The sequence below is a fragment of the Aplidium turbinatum genome, chromosome 2 (genome assembly GCF_918807975.1).
Source record: "Aplidium turbinatum chromosome 2, kaAplTurb1.1, whole genome shotgun sequence".
In the NCBI taxonomy this organism is placed as follows: domain Eukaryota; kingdom Metazoa; phylum Chordata; class Ascidiacea; order Aplousobranchia; family Polyclinidae; genus Aplidium; species Aplidium turbinatum.
This window is the reverse complement of record NC_137473.1, coordinates 46,072,888-46,096,846: the sequence shown is the minus strand read 5'-3', so window position 1 is coordinate 46,096,846 and position 23,959 is coordinate 46,072,888. Positions and strand designations below refer to the sequence as shown.

At 36.8% G+C, this 23,959-nt stretch overlaps 2 protein-coding genes across 3 annotated transcripts; one reads left to right on the top strand and one right to left on the bottom strand.

The window, feature by feature from the left end:
- Window positions 1-11,689: 11,689 nt before the first annotated feature.
- On the top strand, window positions 11,690-14,287 carry LOC145765037 (kelch-like protein 30). Its single transcript, XM_082576773.1, has one exon. The coding sequence runs from the start codon at window positions 11,811-11,813 to the stop codon at window positions 13,014-13,016; it is 1,206 nt and encodes a 401-aa protein (XP_082432899.1). The 5' UTR covers window positions 11,690-11,810; the 3' UTR covers window positions 13,017-14,287.
- Window positions 14,288-15,042: 755 nt separating this feature from the next.
- On the bottom strand, window positions 15,043-22,894 carry LOC145765515 (uncharacterized). Of its 2 annotated transcripts, none has more exons than XM_082577348.1 (9): window positions 22,765-22,894; window positions 21,954-22,119; window positions 20,381-20,478; window positions 19,176-19,313; window positions 17,950-18,105; window positions 16,946-17,277; window positions 16,315-16,444; window positions 15,835-15,941; window positions 15,043-15,463 (listed from the first exon to the last, which is right to left on the bottom strand). In XM_082577348.1, the coding sequence occupies exons 1-8, from the start codon at window positions 22,835-22,837 to the stop codon at window positions 15,853-15,855; spliced, it is 1,182 nt and encodes a 393-aa protein (XP_082433474.1). In that variant the 5' UTR covers window positions 22,838-22,894; the 3' UTR covers window positions 15,043-15,463; window positions 15,835-15,852. The 2 variants fall into 2 exon arrangements, with proteins under 2 accessions (XP_082433474.1, XP_082433475.1); XM_082577349.1 differs by having other exon boundaries at window positions 16,946-17,235.
- Window positions 22,895-23,959: the final 1,065 nt, after the last annotated feature.

Below are 23,959 nucleotides of genomic sequence, written 5' to 3'. Positions count from 1 at the left end.
TTTCTTCATTGGTGGAATTTTGAAACCCTGCTGGGTACTGGTAATCTTATGAGGTTTTTTGCTTCATTATCTATATTCTACTGATGTATTTATTTGTAAAAATATTTGGGCAAAAATGTCTAGTTATTGGGCAAATCAATCTTAGGCTACTATGAGTTTTCAACATCTTACCAGTTTAAAAACTTTGTATATTTGTTATAGTGTAATATTTTGTATGAAGAACATTAAGATTTTTCCATGAATGTAAACTGTGCCATCTTCAATTTTGGAAACTATTGTATTTGGTATGTTACAATTTGTAGAGAATGGTAAGCTTCGTTTTAGTATCTGTGAATTTTCCAGTGTTTGATTTCATGTTTTTGTGAACTGAACTTGTGGGCTACAGTTGAAATGTTTTTTATATACATAAAAATTATTTTTTGTATTAACTGCTGTTTGTCTTTGCCAATCCTAGGGTTGATATGCTCAGCTATTTACCATATATGACACAGTAGCCTACATATTGTAGTAATCAATGATCAAAATATATAGGCAAGTGTTATGTTGCTTTGGCATCCAATTCATGCAGTTAAAATATCAGGCAATATAGACAGTATTGATGATGTTGTCTGTATTTTCTGGCAAGGATTGAGTTTGAAGTTATTACCTATATATGAGTTATTTTGGTTCAGTGCCTGCGATTTCAGTAGTTGCTTCATCATGAACTTAGAATATCTTGGTACCATACAGTAATTATGTTAATGAAAAAACGTTGGCTATAACTTCACTGTAATATGAGATCAATATTCATACTAATAGCAACTTAGTTTTGTTCAAAGGTGCAAATTTGATGTGCATAGTATGATAAACTGTACAGTAGAATTCTTTTCAGGTTGTAAGTAGCATGGATTAAGTAATGTTACTAGTTTGATAAGTAAATAGGTTGTCATTTGAGATTTTTTCAATGCAAATTTACGAATCTTGACTCTTGATTTTTTGAACTATCTTTATAATGAAAAGATTCAGCTACTTTTGGTCTGGCTTTTTATTGCAATTGAGCTAGAGATTTTGAAATGATTTGACGACTTGGATATTTAACCACTGTTGTCCAGTTATTGTTGAATTCTCAGTTTAAATTGTTGTTGGATCCAGGTAGGCCTAATATATATACATATTTTTGTGCCACAAGAAAATTATTTAAATTTGATGGTTTATTTAGTTTAAAGTTAATTCAGCCTTGTTTTGCTAAGTTGAACGTTTTGCTGCCTGTGTTTTTGTACACCGCCAAGTTGATGACTGTGGAGTTCTTAGACTGCACTATCTCAGAGGTTGTGAGTAATTTTATGTTTTTGAAAATATATACGCAAAGACACAATTTGGGCAAAATTTGGAAAATTTGGGCAAATTTTGTTCGCCCCCCCAAATGTTTTACTCTCCTACGGCTATGTATCCAGACACCCATATCAAGGGTGCAACAAAAATAAGTAAGTGTGAGCAAAAATTAAAAGCACTTTTTTCAGAATCATTAAAATGACTTTCGCAGGTGAACAAATTCAGCGACGGTTTTCCCACCTGTTTCCAGGCCTGTCACACCAATGCCCTAAAAAAAAAACTTAACATGGCTAATAGGCCTACTTCATTTCCATAAAACATTTATTCATTTCAGTGAGTACGAATTAACTAATCGAAGCTTAGTTTCAGGCGAACAGTTTGAAAATTAAAGTTCTACTGTTTTAAGAAGTCCAATTTTTATTTCAGAAAATTAGCTCGACTTGTGATGAATCATTTAATGGGCCTACAAGATAAGCCACTGTAACCTAACTTGAAGAATGAAACAAAAACACTCCATGCCATGTTGGTTGCAAAACGGTAATCGGCAAAAAATTCACTGGAAAATATCCACACCAAAAAATCCATCTGGAAAATATCTTCCTGGAAAATATTCCTTCGGAAAATATGTAACCAGGAAAATATCTCTTCGGATGATGTTGATGAGAAATGCAAAACTTTGGATTACCTTCAAATGCTGTATGGTAGATATTTTCCGGAGAGATATTTTCCGGAGAGATATTTTCCAACGAGAATATTTTCCGCGTGTTCTTTTTTCCCGAAAAAATATTTTTTGAAGGGGTTTCTTCCTACACTCTTACAAAACAAATGTTTTGCTCTTGGCTAAAGAACTATAATTGTCATGTTTGTGAGACCTACGTCAAACGTTTCATTTCGTTTCGTCAAACACGTCAAACGTACCTTTTAAAAGAAACACTATCATAGACTCCTTAAGTAAAGGACTGGAAACTGACGATCTCGGGGTTTTTAACTTGAGTCTGAATGATTAACTTGAGTCCTGGCTTAAATGACTTCTAGAGAAGCTAGAAACACTATCTTGGATTTCATATTAGGGTTTTTGAGGATGGCGAGTTGAATAGTGTTATTTTCAACACCGTTTGAGGTCATTTTCAAGGTCAAAATATTATATTTTAAGGTCAAATTACAGAATTTTGGTCATTTTTGCGTCTAAATCGTAAAGCAAAACTGTTTGAAAGAAGTCTGTGACGAAATATGCTATTACATAAACATCATATGTATTTCTTAACACTATGGCTATTATCTAAAAGAGTCAATGATTACAATATAATACACAAATTCACAATACATAACAAGATGACACTATAATAGACAATGTCTATCACTATAGTTGGAAAGCTTTTCTTGCCCCCTGAGGCATCCCAAAGGCTTTTCTTTGTCACTTACATTGAGGACATAAGCTTTCAATTGAATGTTAGCTAAAGTAGTACAAGCAGCATTATACTACTAGCTAAAGGTGCATCTACAAAGGATAACAACTCAGCAAAATGAAACCGGCAACGCATTTCAGTCTTGCCATGCAAATTACAGCTTTGATTTCAATAAATTGTTACGTCACAAAGGCTTGGAACCGCAATGTTTTGCTAGGGCATATGAAATCACCAAAATGTTTCCGAAAATAAATAAAAAGAACTTCAAAGAACTTACGCAGTGTAGAGAAAATATCTTACACAATAGATGCAGTAGGTGCACAATATCATATTTCGTCACAGACTTCTTTGAAACAGTTTTACTTTACGATTTAGACGCAAAAATGGGCAAAAATGACCAAAATTCTGTAATTTGACCTTAAAATATGATATTTTGACCTTGAAAATGACCTCAGGTATTGTTGAAAGTAACACTATTGAACTCGCCATCCTCAAAAACCCTAATATAGAATCCAAGATTGTGTTTCTAGCTTCTCTAGAAGTCATTTAAGCCAGGACTCAAGTTAATCATTCGGACTCAAGTTACAAACCCCGAGCATGGGAGGTTCCAGTCCTTTACTTAAGGAGTCTATGAACACTATACATAACAAAGAGCATGAAAAAAAACATTAGTCAGTTTTAAACATCTGTAAAGCTTTTGCAGCACGTCTCCATCACTGGTTATTTTCAATTACGCCCCGTTACTTTAGTTAATTAAGCGCCCGACTTTGTAAACAAAGAAACTTCAAGATTAAGCAGCGCTACTTCTGCTCTCAGGGTGTGCGCTGGAACAACATTAGCTCCCCCCGTTAGCTCAGTGGTTACACGCCCGACTGAAGATCAAGCGGCGCTGGTTCGGCTCTCGGGGTGTGCGCGTGAACAACGCATTTCAAGACTGCTCTCCATTCAGTGGTACCTAGTGGATGGAATAATTTCCCCGTATCAGCACTTCAACAACAATCGGAAACTTCAATCTGTCAATCTCGGTGACCGGGCCTGCGTCAGTGGTTCTAAGCTTTACAAGTGGTTCTAAGCTTTACTTGCAAAACTACCAGGATTAAGCTCTCAAAAAAGATTTTCCAGTCCGAGGATAAAAACTAAATCAATCAATCAATTTTAGGACTGTTCTTCATTCAGTGGCACTTACTTTGTGGATTTATTCACAGGCAACAACAAAAGGAAACTTCACTCTGTTAATCTTGGTAATCGGCCCTGCGTCAGTGGTTTAAAGCCTCTACGAGTAAGCGCAACTGTCAGAAATAACCCATCAGAGGCTTTGTCAGTCGGGGGATACAGATTTAAACCAACCAAATTCATCACTGGTGGTCACAGCGGTAAACCATAATCTCTTCTTGGGAAAATTTTAACATAAAGTTCCCTAATCCGTTCGTCTGTATATAATGACCGAAGAAACACACACTTGAACTTCTTTTCAAACAGTGTATTCCTGTAAAATTAGCCCGAGGCTACCGAAAACGAGGGGGTGCAACGCCTACACCACTTAAACTGTCACTACACAACAGATTACTTGGATAAAAGACGGAACCTTTGTCCAGCTAGCAAGCACTAAGCCAACAGTTAAATGTGCGGCCAACTTTCAAACAATCATTTTACGAATGACCAGAATAGATATCAATATCTCAAATTCACGTAGAAAGTAACTGTGACGCAATAAATGAAAGACAATTATGAAGTCATTCCAACAGGTGTTTAAAGCTGATGTAATATTTCCTGTTTAAACAGGCCCAAACAAGTCCAAACAAGTTGACACAAGTCTATGAACGATGGTGCAATTTTGGCACATTTTCTAGCAACTTCCATGACGTAATATTCAGTAGACTTGAACGGTTTTATATGACGTTTGATTTGTACAGAGATTGGCCGTAACAACTGGTAAACGCTTTTTTTTACTACAATGCCATTGCATCCAGCCCTGTTATTTTAAAGACATTTTTGCGGATAATTTTACTAACGTCATCGCATTTTACCTATTTTTCAAAATAGTGTGGTGTTTTTACAGATGTTTTAATTTGAGGGGCTCAATGCTAAGCCCTAGCATTTAATTGGTATCAGCCTTTATTAAATCTATCTTCTCAATAACCAGTAGGCCTACACTTAGTGAACTTTACAGTAGCTAGTAAAGCAAACATGTTTTTGCTGAAGCGCTAAAATGTATTGTTTGTGGGCCTCCTGAGACGGTGGGCCTGAGGGCCGCAGGCCTGGATTTAGGGAGGAGCAGAGGGTGCAGGTTCTTCGCCCCCCCCGACATTTAAAGGGCCCCCCTACGTGAAAAGAATGTGATTTTGTGTCACTTTTTTTTTTTTCAGCCTTTGAAGTTTCTGCAAAATGCTCTGCAGTGTTGGATTAATGCTACTGTAGACGTAAAGGTAGTTTTTCGCGCCGTACGGTAGGCGCGAAAATTTTTTTTGCACGGGGATCCCCAATCTAAAAGTGCTCCGGGCCCCCATCAGCTAAATCCGGCCCTGGAAGGCCCTCTTTGATCTTCCTTTTCAACCCGGCACTGAATATATCTTAAATAAACACTTTTTACGCAAGCCGCGCATATTTTACTTTATTACGCTTTCTACCTTGTAAGCCTACGATTCTCCTGTATTAGCATTTTGTATTTTTTCAAGCGCACAACCAAACCAGTTGAGTTCAGTTTGTTTTTATTTGTGACCATCGCAACGAAAAACAATATATGCCAAACATTGGCAGAGGTCTAGAAAAAGCGACAAAACGCGAACGTTATTACGTGCTTGATATCAAAACAAGGCAATCAGTAAATGATCTCGAAATAAATTTTTGGGCGCTCATTTTTTAGTTCATGACGCTTTCTGCCTTGTACGATTTTCATGTATTACATTTTCATGTATTACATTTTCATGTATTTTCAAGCGCATAACGAAACCAGGTTGCTGTAATCTCGAAATGAAAGAAGAAAAAACAAATTTTCGTCAAAGTGAAACAAAAATATGTTTTGAAATCGTTTCAACGAAAAAAACTAAAGTTGCTTAATGCTTATGTTGGCGAGCTGTCCCAACAAACGGTGAAAACCGTTTGGCTTACTTGAAATTTTTTTCTCTACAGGTCAACAAAATGGGGTCGCAAATAAACACTGAGTTTAGTTTTTTTTAAATTGGGGTTGCTTTGTGAAGAAAGGGGCGTTCTTCCCGGCTGTCAGCACAAGGCTAAGCACTCACTAGTACAGCGAGCAGTTGCGATTCGCTAACCATAACGGTGTAGCTTCCACGCTAGCCATTCAGACCATCCAATCATGTTTCTATTGATTAATCGAGCCTCTGCTCCACATTTTTTTGGAATTTCGTCTACCACGAGAGCCAAATTATCCTTAAATAGTCGACTCTCTTCCTCGTGGTAGACCCCAATTTTATCCGCTCTGCCTACTGGCAGACCGGATATAAGAGTCAAGTACCTGCGCCGAGGTCGCGTGAAGGAGACGTGGGCGCCGCCCGGCGGCCAATTACTGCTGGTTCTAGGGTCCACACGCGACGGGTCGCCCGGCCCGTCGCAGGCCATCTTTCTGGGCTATGCAGAAAGAGCCTGTCTCCCTGGCCCGCTCCGCCATTCTAAATTTGTGGACGGATCATGCAACGTTTTCGATCCCCACTCTCCCTCCACAGGTACCTCGACTCCCCAGCTTGCCCCCCGCGACCTAAGCTGGTGGACTTACCCCTCCGGGTGCATCGTCACCCCTAAATCACGCCGCTCTCCGCCGTCGTGGGGTGTGGCAGGCCGGTTTCTTAAAGTCTTCGACCTGGCTATGTTTGTTTGTGCTCTCTCGCCATGTCAATCCTTTGTACCCGTGCACTGTTGATGCGAATAAAACAGTTGAACAACAGTGCGATACTGATGAGCCCAGCCTCATGGGCGAAACACGTGTCTATCGCTGTTAATTCTTGCTACAAATCGGCTGCCGAGAAACATATTGGGGTTGCTTTTTAAAAAGGTTGGGAACCACTTAGTTAGATGTACATCCAAAACGTTTGAATTTTTTTTTTTGCTTCATGATAAATGTGATAAACGCCATGGTGTTACTCGGTTTCATTTAGCCCGCTTAAGATTGGATGAAGTAATCCCTGTACCAAAATTCAACCAAATAAAGTTTAACGAAGTTTGTATGTTGTTCGCTCTGAGGATGCGCATTGTCATGGTGCGGAAAACGTAAGTGAAGCAATAAATCAACCTGTTTGTTGTTGCTTTTACTTTCACTTTCATCAGATGAACGTTGCAACTAGTGCTAAAAACGATAATTGTCCTGATGAACACCCAAGCTTTTCAGTATAAAGCTTAACGATATAAAATTTGCCAGCAATGGGGTTGTGCGACAGGATACCACGAAACCACTAGCGGCGGTACAACTGGGTCCTTCTAAACGAGAACTAGCCTTGCGCAGCATATAGACGATGCGTTGTACAGCGCTTGGTTATGCGTGGGCGAAAGAATAACTTAAAATATGATTCGGATATGCATTGTAGTTATCAAAACATGTTTGTTTTTAGAAGGTTGAAACGAAGAGTGATACAAAAATAAGAAAAACATCTCATAAAGTTGCAAAAGTGCTTGTAATTAACTAAGTGTGCAGTAGGGAAGGCCGTCGGAAACAGATCGCTTAGCAACTCGACTTTCTTAGGAGGTTTGTCGAGTAAATGGCGAAATCGAAAACCATTTTTTAATTGAACGCCAGGAAGACGGTGCACAACACGGACCTAATCGGTAAATCACCCCATTCCAGGCATATTGCCAGGGTTGCCATACCGTCCTTATTTCTAAGATTTGTCCTTATTTTGATGAACTCCATCTTGGAAAATATTACTGTCCTTATTGCTAGGAAATGTCCTTCTTTTTGATTTGAGTCCTTATTTTGTTTTATTTTCGACAATTAGTGAATAAACTTAGTAGAATGACAGCCAAATCCCTACTACAGTAAAAGTAAACCTAGACCTGAGTTGTCGTGAGATGCACAAAGTATTTTTTTACGAACAATGAGTTGCTGGAACACATTGTTTCTGGCAAACAATATGGCATGTGATATATAATGGCTCGTATAAATGCTGAGATTTGTTCAAAAACGTTTGTTTTATTTTGTATGAAAATTTAATTTTTCTGTTGTCCTTATTTTGGGGTCCACGTCGATGGCAACCCTGGATATTGCAGTGGCGTATATTCAGAGTGTGTGCGCCACACACCCATCAAACATGGTTGATTCATCAATCATCATACAGTTAAACATGCAAGTAGGCTACTTGGTAGCCTATATAAATGGTTAAGGCATGGTATGCAAGTAGCCTATAAGTACTTGGTAGCCTATATAAAAGGTGATGGCAGGGTATGCAAGTTTCACTATCCAACAAAAGTGCAGAGACAAATTTTTGAAATGGCAGAAAATTTTAAGGAGACTGTTGTGAAGGAAATTAAAGAATCTGGCTTGTTCAGCATTGCAGTGGATGAGTCCACTGGAGTTCGATCTTGTGCATAGATGCTAGTTTACGTCCATTACAAAATAAAAGATGACATTAAAGAAGAGTTTTTATTTAATGTCATCAAAAGGCAAATGCTTTGAATCAAACGGCAATGCTTTGAATCGATTATTTCAGCTAAGAAGAGAAGTAAAGGCATTTATGCAGAATAAAATTGATAGTGAAATGCAAAAGAAGCAAACTGCCAAACAAATCCAAAAACAAAATGGCATGATTGAAAAAGAATTGATTGATATGATGAATGCTGATAATTTTGAAGAAAATCTTGCTTATTTAACTGACATGTTTACGGAGTTAAATCATCTCAATTTATTATTACAAGGAAGAGACAGCACAATCATAGACTTCAAGGACATTATTAAAGGATTATAGCTATAAAAACTGCTGTCTCCCTCTCTGCCTGTCACCACAAGTCGATACCTTGTCATGCAATGTGTTCGAAAAGCCTGTTTACTTATTTGCTTTTATAGCTACAGCAACGTTAAATCAAGCCTAAAATGTATCAAACTTTGTAATACTGCACTCCCATCCCACCCATATCAGCTGCACGCGCGTTACGCAAAGCGTGCTAAAGCTTGAAGCAATCACTGCGAGCGTGTTGCTAGGACCCAGTTGTAGCGCCACCGAGTGGATCGCACAACCCCATTAACAAAAGTAAACAAATTTCCCAACACGAATGATGTTGTGATAGCCTATTGATCTACTGGTAGCTTGACTCTTGTCCGGAAACATGTCCTCGTTACTCATAATGACTAATTTAATGTAGGCTAGGTAACTTTGCATATATGAGCACTTACGTCATTAACTGACAACCAGGCCACTTACTTGGTCATGCTTTCATCTTATTTTGTATTTAAGTAGAGTGACTGGTAACTGCTAATGATCAATTTAGCAAAAGATTTTTACAAACACCCTTGATCAGTAATTGTAATAAATTCAGTTTTGGACACATATGACGGCTTTTGCAAAACTTGTTTGTCATAGTTGCATTTAATTAATTAGGCGCTTAGGGAAATGCTAGGATAATTAGGGAAAGTTGGTTGGTGTTTAGCGCCAGTGGCGGCTGGTATGTTGTGAAAGTGGTGTGTCTTTGGCGAAGGCGAGTAAAACTGCGGGAAGTCTGAGGAGCCTTCTCCAGAAAAGTTTGAAAAATTAATATTAATTTGGTGTATTTTGAGATTATTTTCAGATCTAAACTGTGATGATAAGTTACCATAAAACTTTCGTGTTTTGGACTTTATCTTGCAAAGGAAACTGTAAAAAATTAAGTTTTGGAGTTTGCTATCTAAATGGATATCTGTAACTGGCTAAATCAATGCTAGGCTCTAAAATATTTACTGAAAATAACTTAAGCTCACATTCGACCAATTATTCCAAAAATGATATGACATCAGGACAACACTGTAGGCCAACACTATGAACTCTAATTAGATTTAAACATTGACATCTATAAACAGAAAATAGGCAGGAATGGTTTACTTCCTTTAATCTTGCTTAAACTCCTTTTATCTTCTCAGACATGTTGGATCGATTAGCATGTGCTTGGCCAACGCAGTGTTTAAAGTGAAGTTTCTGTTGGTAATGCAAAAATAGTAGGCTACACGCTTAGCTAAAGCAGCAGCAGTTTTCAAGTTGAAACTATCAAATAACAGAAACCGTTCAGTGATACAAAAATCAGTACAGCATCAGATTTTACGAGTTGAAGCAATTTAACAAGAAAATAATTTGCTCTTGATGAGAATCAGCTGGAGAAGCACCTACAATGATTGAAATATACGTGGAACTACGCATTTTATACAAGATGGTGTTCATTATTAATTTGGCAAATTTTTATTTTAGTAGCACAAATGTGCCTCTCTCAAAAGTGAAAAATTACTCGTTTTTCCTTTACAAAGTTATGCTAGGGGGAAGTTGCCTATCTTCTCCCCATCAAAACCCCTACTTCCCAGTTAACAAATCATCCCCTTTCACAGTAGTGTAACGAGAAATCAATGTAAAAAAGGGGTAATTTGCTGGTTGGCTGTTAACCATCTAGCAAAATTTCCTTTTTTGAACTGATTCAACATAGAATCAATGTAAAAAGAGTAGGCTATGTAGGTTTTGCTAGCTTCATATATTGTGCAAGGGAAACAGCTTATTGCGTATGTTTTACACCAGTGCTTCCCAACCGGTGGGTCGCGAAGCTATTTCAGCTTGGTCGCGAAGCATTTTTAAATGCTACTAAATGTTAAAATTTTCTATAAAATATCGTCATTACTGTGGATCTCACAAGCCGCAGTTTGGTCTTGAACAGTACTGCGTCTTCGCCATCGCTACTCTTATCTTCGCTTCATCTGTTGATTTTCCATTTTCATGAATTTCGCACCCTGTTTTCTATTAGATCGGGAAATTATTGCATTATCATTACGTAAAAATTATGCAACAATGTAACAAATATGTAACAATTAGATGTGTTGCGTGGCATTAACTATTTCATAACGTACGGTGCGCCATGGAGTAAAGAAAGATACCATAATAAAGATGTCATATCTCATTGTGGGTAGCACAATAAAACTTGCATTAAAAGTAGGTCGCGAACTGAAAAAAGTTGGGAAGCACTGTTTTACACAGTAGCCTATACACTAACCGTCACTTGAACAGACTTTACATAAAGTTTGAATATGCGGAAGTGATACGCCTTATCAGTGTCGTTATAAACGTGAGGCGAGCATAGAATTTGAGTTGACCCCTTTTTTTGAGCTTTTTATTCAATGACTTATTTGTATTTGTACGCAAATCCAGAAGCTTACTTTAGTTTAGTTGAGCTGCGCTCTCTGTCCTTAATTTGCAGTACAACCCGTGTTTGCAATGCGATGGAAGTGCAAGCAACACGTATATTTCGAAACTCAGATAAGCCTGTTTACTAGGATTACGTACAAACATCTGTGCTTTTAATATTTATATCGAGTAAATAAGCTGAATAGCAGAACCACCTTGTAATGGAAAATATCTGTCTTTCAGAATTTGATGCAGTGTTTTGTAGTTGCTTATTAATTACTTGCTTGTAGTAAACTACACTTGAAACTATCACTTAACAATGGCATTTACGTTCAGTGGAAGAACTAGTATCAGCGAAGAGTGTCAAAGACGAACGAAAACGGTTAACTTGTTGGAATATGCAAACGAAAACAGGCACTTGGGCTTGTTCAATGACATTGAAATCTGTGTAGGAAATAGTTGCTTTCATGCAAACAGATTAATCCTATCTTGCTTTTCTTCTTATTTTGAGAAGATGTTTAAGGTGGACATGAAAGAGAAATATCAAAGTTCTGTAGAGATCAAAGGTATAGAGGAAAATTCAATGAAAAACGTTATTGAATTTATATACACTGGAAATGTTTTCATTAACAGTGACAATGTATGTGATCTGCTTTTTGCGTCAGATTACTTGCAAATCGAGGAAGTTAAGGAGTTTTGCATTAAATTTCTTGAAGCAGCTGTTTCGTTTGAAAATTGTTTTACTGTTCTTAGCATAGCAGATCGCTATCAGTGCAGCAAACTTGTAGCTTGTGCAATGAACATTATAGTTTCAAGCCTTGACATGGTATCTACTACAATCGAGTTCAAGCAATTAAGCAAAGACAAACTAGTCGATTGCTTTTCCTACCAAATGGAAGACTGTGTCGATGAAATATTAAAATGCAATGCTATATTGAGATGGACGAAATACGATGAAGAGAGTCGTGCAGATCAACTTGCTCATTTATTGCCACTTGTCGACCTCAACAAAGTTTCACATAAGTTTCTTGTAGACGTAGTTATGAAAGAAGATCTGATTATGCAAAACCTTGACTTGTGCAAATTTTTTCTGCAGCACTACAGCCAACTTTCATCTGATAAGATTCAAAGAGAAAATATAACAAGAATAGTTAGCATAGGAGGAAATGGAACAAGCACCAGCGTAGTTGAATTGTATAGTTTTCGGAATGACACTCCACGAATCTACCCTTGCTTGCCGGATGGCCGTACTTCTGGTTGCTCAACTGTGTTATTTGATTTTCTGTATTATGTTGGTGGAAGAAACCCGATTTGTGTTGACGAAACGGTGACAAAAACAGCTTGGCGAATGAATATAAGGGATAAAGAATTAAAATGGGAAAACGTCGAGTCAATGATGGAACCAAGATTTTCTGCAGGAGCTGCTGTTTTCAATAGATCTTTAGTTGTTGTTGGTGGAGGCGACGGAAAAAAATCTTTAACAAGTGGTGAAATGTACACACCAGCGACCAACACGTGGAAGAGTATTAGTCCTATGATTCAATGCAGAGGAGGAAACGCAGTAGTGGTTTGTGAAGGTGGATTATACTCTGCAGGTGGATTTGGTGATAACATGTGTTTGTCTTCCGTTGAATGTTTGTTAAGCTGTGATGGGAAATGGAAAAAAGTGAAGTCAATGCAGAGTCCAAGAAGATGGTTAACGGCTGTTAGTTTAAACGGTTGTATTTATGCAATTGGTGGTTACTCGAATGGTCAATCTCTACAAACTGTTGAAAAGTATGATCCCAGAAAAGATGAATGGAATTACGTCAGTGACATGAATTTTCAACGTAGGTCTTCAAAAGCTTGTGTTCTTCAGGAAAGAATATTTGTGTTTGGAGGGATGAACAACAAAGCGGAAAAAATCAGAGAAGTTGAATGTTATGATCCATTTTTTGACCAGTGGAACATTCTTGGAAAAACTACATATCCACTGTTAAATCACTCGTTAGTTGTACTGTGATGATTTTAAAAAGTGCCATAACAATTCAAACCACGTGAATTCATTACTATTGAAAGAATATAAACACATTTCTACTGCGTTTCGTTCAGTAGCCTACTGTTCAGTTTGCTTCTGTTCTTGAATTTCTAATCTTGACAGCGGAAATACTGAGCTACAGGTGTAAAATCACAAGAGAGAGTAACAAAGAGATGGAAAAACGCAAATACTAATTCACTGTTTGTTCGAATCCATTCAGCAGTTTTTTTTTGTCTCGAAATGTTAAACCCATCATAATCCGTCCGTGTGCTTTCTGCATTGATCTTAGTTTAAGAGTTAACTTTTTTGTAAGGTTCCCAGTTTCTGCGCCATATGTAACAGTTCAAAGGATGCATTGGCCGTAGACTTGCTTTTTGAGATGAAGAGACAATTTTGTTAAACATTAAACTTGCCCTGCCGAAGGCTTGCCAACCAAGTGATATTCTTTTGTTATTTTGTTTTCTTCGCTGGAGTTAGTTGGGATTTTTGATTAAGTTAAATATATTTATCAACTCTTCTGATTGTTATTTTATCAAGTGTACTATTACTACCTTTTTCTGCCGATGTATTAGGCCTAAACATGACTTGTGTTTTGTTAACGTTCACTTAAAAACTAATTTTTTTACTTTTCATATTTTAAGTTCTTTTTGCATTATTTGTAATTGATTTGAAATTATGTCATCAGCAAAACATAGATGATTGATGTATTCAGAGATTTTTGCCAGGTTGCCGAATTTACTGTTAATTTGTCAATCAATTAAAACTTGATGCATAACGTGGTATACCGGTACGTCAACTACTCTTAAACCCTTTTCGCGATGCATCTGACACATATTGGGTTTTGGTGTTAGGGTAGAAAACTTGCCAACGTCCCCCCAAGAAGTCTGTTTATTTCTTTTTAATTTTTAACAAGCTAGCCTATGGTATATCTGTACACTGAATAAGGTTTTAGTGATAATGTACTGTTTGGTGACATGCTTTGCTACTTTAATTACTTCAGTCATTACATGATGTCTAGGGAAGGTCTAGTAAGTTGAACCAGAAATCGATGTTTTGCAATAAAAATTTAACGACGAACTTTACCAAAAATCCGAAACCATCATGATAAATTTCAGTCTTCTACGGTTCTTGTGAGCATGTTTGTGTTTACGACTGACCCCGATTCATATCATTTATCGGCATTTTGAAATTGACACTCAGCCGGCTCAAATGATAGGCTACCCTAAATTTCACGGTTGAGCCACCCGTTGTTCACGGTTGATCCACCATTATTTGACTTCCAAAAGATATCTCAAAAAAGAGCTCAATCTGCATCAAACACAATAAACTCTCTTGAACATCTTGCAAATAAACAATCAAAAAATGTTTAAACTGTGTGTAGAATTTTGACGCAAATTCTACGTTAAAGAATATCTTTCTCACTGGCGCCAAACAGTGGATCGGATTATTATATGCGTCGCTTAGTTAATACGGTTCCTTAAGACAAACACCATAGCCTACCCTAGCATCTTAAAAGATTCATTGTACAGGAAATACTTTTTCAAAGTAAGGTAAAGTAGATGCAATGTTATTATTCAAGAATGCAGTTTTAGTTGGAAAGGGTTGATAGTTATCTGAGGTCCGGATTCAGTTGCTCTTCCTGACAATTTCCAGGCGGTTAATAACAGTTCAGAAAAATTCTAATTTGATTGATTTTTATTCTCGAACTGGGAAAGCTTTTTTGAGAACTTAATCCTGGCAGTTTCGAATGCTTGTAAAGGCTTTGAACCATGGTAGTCGGACAACTCAGCAAGCGCTTCAACTCAGCAATAACATTTCAGCTCCTGAAACTCAGTGAATAAGATTTATGTGCTCTCGTCGGACTTGCTTGGTCATCGCCTGTCAAATTTATTTTGCTGAATTGTGACATTCTAAGTTATAGCTTGCTCAGTAGTTACTTGCTCAGTTTCATCATTTACCAACTTCGGCCACTTGCTGAAATGTTGCTAGCTCAGTTGTCACTTTCTCAGTTGTCACTTTCTCAGTTGTCGTTTGCTCAATGCTCAGTTCACAACTGCTGACTTGTAGGAGACTCTTTGAACCACAGACGCAGGCCCGGTCACCGAGATTGACTGAGTAGAGTTTCCGATTGTTGTTGAAGTGTTGTTTTTCGAATCATTTAGAAAAATGCAGTTGATTTGAATGCAACTTTTTGCAATTTAGACGATCAACAATTGCTAAAGCACCGTTTTGATTGTTGTTGTCTCTTGCAAGCGTAAGCATACAGTTTTAAAACTTCTTGAAGATTTAAGGAAGCTGGACTTAAAAGTGTTCATAAAATTAGCCCAGGTTCAAAGTTTTTGTACAAACATGCTTCTGTTTTCCATTGTGGAATCGTCGATAAAGAAAACGAAGAAAACTGAATGCTTTTTTGACGAAGTCTTCTACCGTAACTGTAAAAACAATTTTGTTTTCAAATCAAACATAAAACTACTTTTAGCTTTTAAAGGTAAGCTAAGCTTAATAACAGATTTATTAAAATATACATCAATGCATTTAATCAAAAGGGTCATCATTAATTAGCAGTAGCCTACTTCATTTCATAAATAAATAAACGTGTCGTTTATGAAACTAGGTCAGGTAAATGCAAAAGTTGCATACGGCCAAGATTCTCGTCTACGCTGAACCCTTTAGATTTTAGACTTTGGGCATATTTTACAGTAGCCTATCGTCTTTGAAACTGTTTTCCTAAAGCTTCCAAGATGCTTTGTGCATGTACAGTAAATAACGGTGAACCCAAATTAATTAACGGTGGACTACTCACTGTGGATTCTCTGGCATTTTACTTTGCATTTTTAGCAGGAATGTTTAGATGATTTCCATTTGAAGTTGTTCCATTCAGAGGTCTATTTGCTGGCTTGAATGCACTCCCTACAAATATTTACACCGACGCATACTTAGGTATATCTTGAAGTTAAACATGTTGTGTTTATCAATCTATGTAAAATTGAAATATCGTTGAAAGTGATGACGAGTGATGCGGAACGCAGATGCCAAGCGTCAGCTAAACTCAAATGACAACCTGTAGAGTAGAGTGTAGAGTAAGACTGTATCTCGCATATCGCATACTTTAGCTTCAGCTACCTCAGGAAAATCAACCGCTATCAAATTGCGTAGCTAGCTTATTAGCCTTGATTTACATTCTCTCACCGCAGCGCACGTCGTAAATAAAACCCATAAAATGTGTCATAATTTATAAGCTACTTTGCAAAAAAAAAATTAATCATGGTAAACCTTAACTAACCATTTTCTGAGTTGGGTTTAGCATTATCATCTATTTCATCTCGAGGTAATTCCACAGAGCTTAAGTTCTCCAAGGTCATCATGTCGCTATGCATTTCTGGGGAAACCTTTCGATTTAGATTCCTTCTGGCCTGTCATATTAATTAGCGGTGTTACTAGTGTTGTAATGCAGGTTATTGGCCTGCTTTTGTTGCTCTGCAGGGGTGGTGCGACATCACGTACGACCCGTTGAAGATAGAACAAAAACTTGTTTTGTAAAGCAGCAAGCAGGTTACTGTATATGGCATAACACTATGACAAACTTTGGAAATAACGTTTACTTTGAAAGCTTTAAATTGCTGAAAAAAAACAATGTGATAGATCAAACGATTTTTCGTACAGTAGACTAATATCCAAAAAAAGTGTTTATCTGTCAAGTTATTTTATTGTGAGGGAAGTTTCAGTTAAAACTGCTTGATTCAACCACTTGTTTATTTGTCTCCTATACCTACTGGAAGGTTTTGAAGCTTCTAAGTATGAAGAAAAAGACAATTTGCTTTAGAGTATAACTTGTAAGCTACTGAGGAAGTGTCAAACTACTCACAAACACAAAAATTAAAAAAAAACAACGATGTGTCCACTCAAATACATACCATTTCATCAGCCTCTTTCCATTTTCGTCTGCGACGTAATGCAGCAAGAAAGCAGTAACGCAAGCATCCGGTCATGCAAGTTTTGAAGCACGGAAAGGAAAGAAGAACATAAATCAGATATACACAAAATGTGGTAAATGCTAAACTCAGTATGATATAGAGAGGAGTAAGATCGGAAAACAGAGAATTATCTAAAGCAACCACTGCTGTTGTTGTTGTTGTTGTTGGAGTGGTTGTCAATGTTATGGGGGTCTGTTGCATCGTCATCGCTATTGGCTCAGTTGTCGCATCTGTGACTACGGTTCCTCCTGGATCGGTCGCTACTGGTGTCCCTACCAATACCAGAAAAAGATGAAATGGAGTTGTCATTGCCATTACTGAACTGTAAAAAAACAACTTAATAGTGACATCTTCCAGTTTCTGCAATAGCCAAAAAATATCATTTGTTCACATGTCGTGTTACACATTGCGGACGCCAATTAGTGAATCAATAAACATAGCCATCTGTTGAGCGCACATAGAAATGCAAACAATTGCGATATTTGTTTCGCAAGTGGTGCTGTTGACTTTTAGAGGGGCGGAAATAATCAGGGAGCGTTATATGTATTCAAAAGGTGTAACGATATTTTTTCACTGCAACTTTGCTTTAGTAGTTATGCTAAATCAAGATCAATGTATATTCGTGCTCTGTATAGGCCTACTAGTCCCATGGTAACTGCATAGACCTAGCTAGTAGATCTAGAATCCATAAAAAGCATTCTTTTATGGAATGTTCGTAACGTGATGTTTAAAGCGTCTTATCTGATGTGATGTTTATATAGTTATGTCATAATCCGATACAACTTTACTGCATCACTCATGATTTTTAGTACAGCCCTTGTATTATGGTGAGCCCCAGACTATAGAAATCTCTGAATAGGGCCCCGGGGAAGGTTGAGAACAACTGGTATAATGCAACTGTTTTGATTAGGGAGTCATGAATTAAAGAAGTTCTATATACTTACCGGGAGAGGTGGTGGTTGTCTCATTACAAAACGATGGCGACGTTGTGCGTTCATCTGTGTTGTCTCCACAAGAATCGATATCATCGCATTGCAACTCCTCGTAAATGCACCTTCCATTGTCGCACATCATTTCCAGGGAGGGGTCGGCGCATGGGTCTAAAGAAATTTGTGTTAAACATCTAAGATTTGAAGGCTTATCAACTTTATGACTGTTTGTATGGAGCAGGGGTTCCCAACCTGGGGGCCATGGGGGCCATGAAAAAAATTGAAAAACAAGCTCAACCATCACATTAACTGCATATGTAATAACTAATTAATGTACTATCATGTTTATTGTGTGTTGTATTTATATCATTTTATCATTCTAACTACCGGTTACTGCATGAAGTTAAACAAGTTTTTTAATTAAAATGACGTTTCCTAATTTTTTCAAACGGTTGAAAAAATAGGGGACCATTGATTTTTCAAAATTTTTAAAGGGGGCCACGATGTAAAAAAGGTTGGGAACCCCTGGTAAAGAGTAAAAATTTTGCTGCATGGGCTGCATTTTGATTCCACAATAAAACGTTATCACAAAACTTTTTATTAAAATTGTTTATTTGAATTCAACGATGTTCTAAAAAGATGCGTAGTGAGAAAAAAAATTAAGAATAAACAGTGAGTATCATACTAAATTGGCGAAAACAGTTTATTATAGAGCTTTCGCCAAACAGGTGTGACTTTGTCAGTACACATATATGCTAGTCCAACAAATAAATTAAATATTGAAATATTTTTGTGAAATTTATATAGTAAAATAGAATTAAAATATTACATTGTTGTTCTAAACATGTTTAAAATAGCAATTGAGTTAGTCAAGACTATTATACAGTACAGGCTTGCTATGTTGATGTGTATTGTGTTGATATGATGGTCAGAAATAAAAAAACAACTGAACTGAACTGAACTGAACTATAGCTTTCAGAATGAACAAGTGTTTTAATTTATTTTTATATTTCACGAGTAAAAAGGAGTAATGTGTAAGTACATACGACTTTTCATCACAGAAATAGGCTTCTTTAGAATCGAGTAATATTGGTAATTAATAAAGTTAAAACTGATGTTTTCCAACTTCTCTTCCGGCTTCTGGGAGAATTACATATTTTTCTAAGGTAAAAATGAAGATTCAATAGATCGATAACAAGCTATTTAGTTGTGAACGTGGATTTAAAAGATATGTACAGTACCTCTGTCGTCCGTGTAACTAACATAATATCCTGAGAAGTTTGCAGTTCTCAGTTCAGCAGAAAGACTGCTGACTTGAAGCTTTAGTGTCAAAAAGAAACTTGTGCTGACATATTCTCGAGTTAGAACATCTGGTGTATCTGAAAGAAAAACAAATGAATGGCTACAAGAAGCAATCAGTCAGGTCACTCTATAACCTATCGGGTATCTCAACTGGTCGAAACAAATGCTTTTTAATGCACACCTTGCTGTAGTTTAGGTCACTGCCGTTTGCTATTTGGACGTGTCGGTCAAATATATATTAAGGACTCAAGGATGGAGAAAAAAGAATAACCTCCTGGCTTTCAGACGAGCGAGGAAAAAGGTTCATGAGAAGACGCAATCAATGAACACCTCGCTTTTTAATAAAAGATACGATAAGACCAAGAAACGTGGGATCTTTATCAAACCGGATTTAATCGATGAGGTAAAGTTCTGAATTAGTTCTAAAAATTGATGTATATCGCATCCGAATTTAATATTTCGTATTTGCCCCCAACCCCCTCCAGTACGAAAAAGTTGCTCATAGCCTTAATCATTTGGTTGAAACCATCTCAGCTGTATCAAAAACGTAATACGTGGATGAACTTGAGTTAGAAGTTTACTTTTTTAAGACACGCATTCAGTTCGGTTCAGCAGGCCATAGCCCCAAAAAGTCTCTCTACAAAGAGTAGCCGAGTAGAGTAGAACAGAGTAGCCCTACTGTTCATAACCATAAGAGAAATCAAGAGCTATAGTCATAGTGTCGAACCGGCGAGCTTTCCAACGTCGAACCATGGCTCTCACCACTCGCCTATGCAGCCAAGCAGTGAGATAATAATTATTGAAGTGATACGAAAGCTTCGCTGTCCCAAAGGATTGGATTTCTTATTTATTTATTTATTATTGTTTTCTTTAGACGCAATACTTGAAAAACCTTCAGTTTATTTTCAGTGTCACTAGACTTGACTTGCAGTCATTTTTACTATGAGTGGTAACCACATAGCCTGTGTCGAAGTCGCATGCCTGGCAGCAAAATCCTCCATTTTTACATTAATTAATGTCTGCAGACGTTAAATTAATATAAAAATGAAGGATTTTGCTGTCTAGGAATAGTTAGATTTAGAATGTAATTGTTACCGAGAAGATAGCCTACTATTTAACATCTCAACCCAATACATAAACATACCAGGACAAATGGTTGCAATAACTGGATCTGTGTCTGTAGTGCCGTCATAGAAGGTTAAGTTGGCCAACGAACAATCCGAAGGTGACAAACTGAAGTGACTGTAAAGACATGATTTGTACGCTTTAGGTAGCATCTACGTATGTTTTTGGTATTGGTGAAGTTTTATAAGTCTGTAACAAAAATATAGGAAAACTGTGAAAAAATAAAAAAAGATTGATGTAAAAGTAGCGTAGTAGTCTATTGAGAATTGAGAATAGATTGAGCAGTAGAATCCTTAAACTAAAATGGCTCTGAACACTGAAAGTTTGGGTATTCATCAGAACAATTATCGTTTTTAGCACTACTTGCAACGTTCATTTGATGTGATGAAAGTCCAAGTAAAAGCAAAGACAAACAAGCTGATTTATTACTTCACTGACGTTTTGCGCATCATATCAGTGTGCATCCTCAGAGCGAATAAGATATATACACGTCAGGAATAAATTTTGGAGAATACAGTGATATTGGAAACAGTAAAAGTATTTGCTCATTCTGTTACTTTAAAACACATGTGTGACTGGAATAAAGTCCAAGTTTGCACAAAAAACTATTTAACAGTTTATGCGGAGAGATTCACAATCTTAGTTGATGTAGCTCAGAGCTTCCCAAACTGAGGGCCGCGACCCCTCAAGGGGTCGCGTAACGAACTTCAAGGGTCGCAGAAAGTATACCAATTTGCACAAGGTACTGCATATTAACACTTTTGTGCGAGATGCTATGAGTCGCGCACTTAACAGGTTGCCCATATTTTTGAAAATTTATGAGGTGAAATGGAATCGGAGTTAAAAACTCTTTTACCGCATCGTGAAGTGAGGTGGCTTTCAAAAGACAAAGCTTTAAAATGGCTAGCCAATTCACGTTGAAAAATAAAATCGTGATTTTTCCAACAGAATAAAATTCAGCCTTGGTCCACCATTTTCGCATCTAGCTTTTGGAATTATGCCAAATGTCAGATTTGCTGAAAAACTGAACGAATTTAATTTGTCCCTCCTAGGAAAAAACATCAATATTTTGCATTGAAATCTAAAATTGATGAGTTCATCAAAAAATGGAGCATCTTAAAACAAAAATTTCAATATGATGTATCTGAAATGTTCTCACTTAGCCTACCGTTCCAGCCAAAGCAACATCGAAACCGCCTCGAGACCTGCATTAACAAACACTGAGTCACGACTGGACTTGCTTTGTAGCAGAAAGCAGTCACACCCATCACACTGAATAAATGTGTTTGCTTTTTTGTTTTGTTTCCGGTAGGCTGCCCATAGGCTTCGCTGTGATGGTCAGAAATAAATAAAAAATAAAAAACAAACTGCTGAACTGAGTGCCGGTAAATTGTTTTTGGTTTTCGTTTGATCTAAAGCTTTTCAGTAAATATCACAAATGTATATTTCGCACTGTTCATCGTTTTTAATCGTAAGGGGTCGCGAAAAATTTAAAAAGATTAAAAGGGGTCTCGAGCAAAAAAGTTTGAGAAGCCCTGATGTAGCTTACAATGTAGCCTGCTTAACACTCTGTACAGTTATTTTTAGCATACCTAAACATAAACCTGATTGTATGTCTAAACCTGACTCCTCGCATTGTAAAGAAACACACGATGTCGTTTGTGATGGGAGGGAGTGTGTTGAATGGCTGATGTGAGAAGACAAGTCCTCCTGATACTTGAGAAGTGGCGCCGCATCTGGCTCCCGTGATCAAGTCATCTAAAAAATAAGTTGGTCTTTGACAAACTTTATTTGCGCTGAAAAAGCTGATACAATAAAATACAGTATTTTCGGTTAAATGTTGCAATATTTTACAATTATAACTAAAAATAGATCAAAATAAAAATTTTGTTCAAATATACCTTATTTTAATTTCATGCCAGATAATAAAAAATTGGCAAATTTTGTTGACTAAAAGCACCCAATCATTTAAACAAAAATGTAGCAATCACTTTATAGACATTACGCAGTGCATAACAATGCCTTCATAAGTATTTTAGAAAACCGTTTTACCAGTCTTGAAACTAACTACTATTTAGGAAGTGGTAATGCAAAATTAAAAGCAACATAATATATTATTTGTGTGTATAGGTCTATGCCACTTTTTCAGATATATATTGTATGGCGTATGCTACAGTTAATAAGACATTGCTCATTTTTCATTCGAATTGAAAGGTTAGTTTACGCATGGTAGTTAGCAACTTTGCGGCTTATGTTTTAGTTAGTCAGATACGCTGTTATACGATTGGTGGTTATTTAAAAAGCAATACTGTACCAATGTATAACATTAAGATGCCAACTTGACCATCAAAAACATTCATTTAAGCAAAATATTAACTTTTACATTTTGATAACGTGACTCACTTGTTTCAACAACGCATTCTACATCATATGCAAGGAAAAGAGCAAACGAAATCCAAAAACACCAATTTTTCATTGTATGACAGTGATCAAGGTGAGGCAAAAACTTTCCCTACACTTCTGCGTCTTTGTACTACGGTTAGAATGCAATTGACAGGTATAGGCGACTCTGTTGCATAAATTAGTTGTGCGATACTGATAAGCCAAGCCTCACGGTCGAAACACGTGTCTATCGCTATTAATTCTTGCTGCTCTGCGGTCGGCTGCCAAGAAACAGTTAAAGTGAGTTACATTTTAATACATAATGAAAGGCCTGTTCTGCTCTATGTCTTCTTCCCAGCTGCTATCATTCGGGATCGAGAAAGCTTAAAATAAATGATTTTGAAACTAATGTATTAGTGTTCTGGCTTGATCTGTTGATTTAGACATGATCACTACCAACAAATGCCGTCAATTGCTTAAAATTTTATCTAAACATATCATATTAGCCTACATGAGCTAGGTAGCCTACATCAGAAAGATTAAACTAGTTCAACTTTGTACTCAGTAATTGTAATATGTAGGACACTGCAGTTCTTATGCAATCTCTATAATTTTAGGCAAAACTCTTAAGCACGAATGTTGTTTTAAAAATAACTGTACAGTGTGTTACAAGTTTTCATTTATTTCGCATTCAATTTTGATAAAGGTAATCTTCTAGGCTAGTTTTGAACGAAAATTCTTTGCATCCACAAAATAGAAAACTAAAATAAAATTTTAACTAAACTAAACGTGTTCTAAAAGACACTTTTGGGCTCAACTATACAGAAATGAAATATCTTTTAATCTGTTTTCTCAAATACAGATGGTTGCCATAGTACTAAGGGTTTTAAGATTTCCAAAGTTGGTTTAAGATCCTTCGAAGATCAGAATCTTTTCTTTACTAAGAGTTGATTGTCGTAATCTGGATGAACAATTTTGCTCTGTTGCTCAGTTTAACACTTTTGAAGATTAAAACGACGTCGAAAAACGTTTTAGTGACATATCAAAGCAAAATGTTGTGATGAATTGTGTGAATTGTTTGCTTAAGCAATACAAAAGCGCAATAAAGCAATTGTGCAAATGAAATGAAGTTTTAAGCGAAAAACATTTTTACCATTAAACCACGAAACACGATTCACTAACGTGTTTCTATTGGCCAAAGTGCTTGATATACTAA

Coding starts and splice junctions, on each gene's coding strand:
- LOC145765037 (XM_082576773.1), top strand. CDS start 11,811: ATGAACATTATAGTTTCAAGCCTTGACATGGTATCTACTACAATCGAG.
- LOC145765515 (XM_082577348.1), bottom strand. CDS start 22,837: ATGAAAAATTGGTGTTTTTGGATTTCGTTTGCTCTTTTCCTTGCATAT. Junction 16,445..16,945: donor GGAAAGAGGCTGATGAAATG/GTATGTATTTGA, acceptor TTAATATGACAG/GCCAGAAGGAATCTAAATCG. Junction 15,942..16,314: donor TAAACCCAACTCAGAAAATG/GTTAGTTAAGGT, acceptor AAATATTTGTAG/GGAGTGCATTCAAGCCAGCA.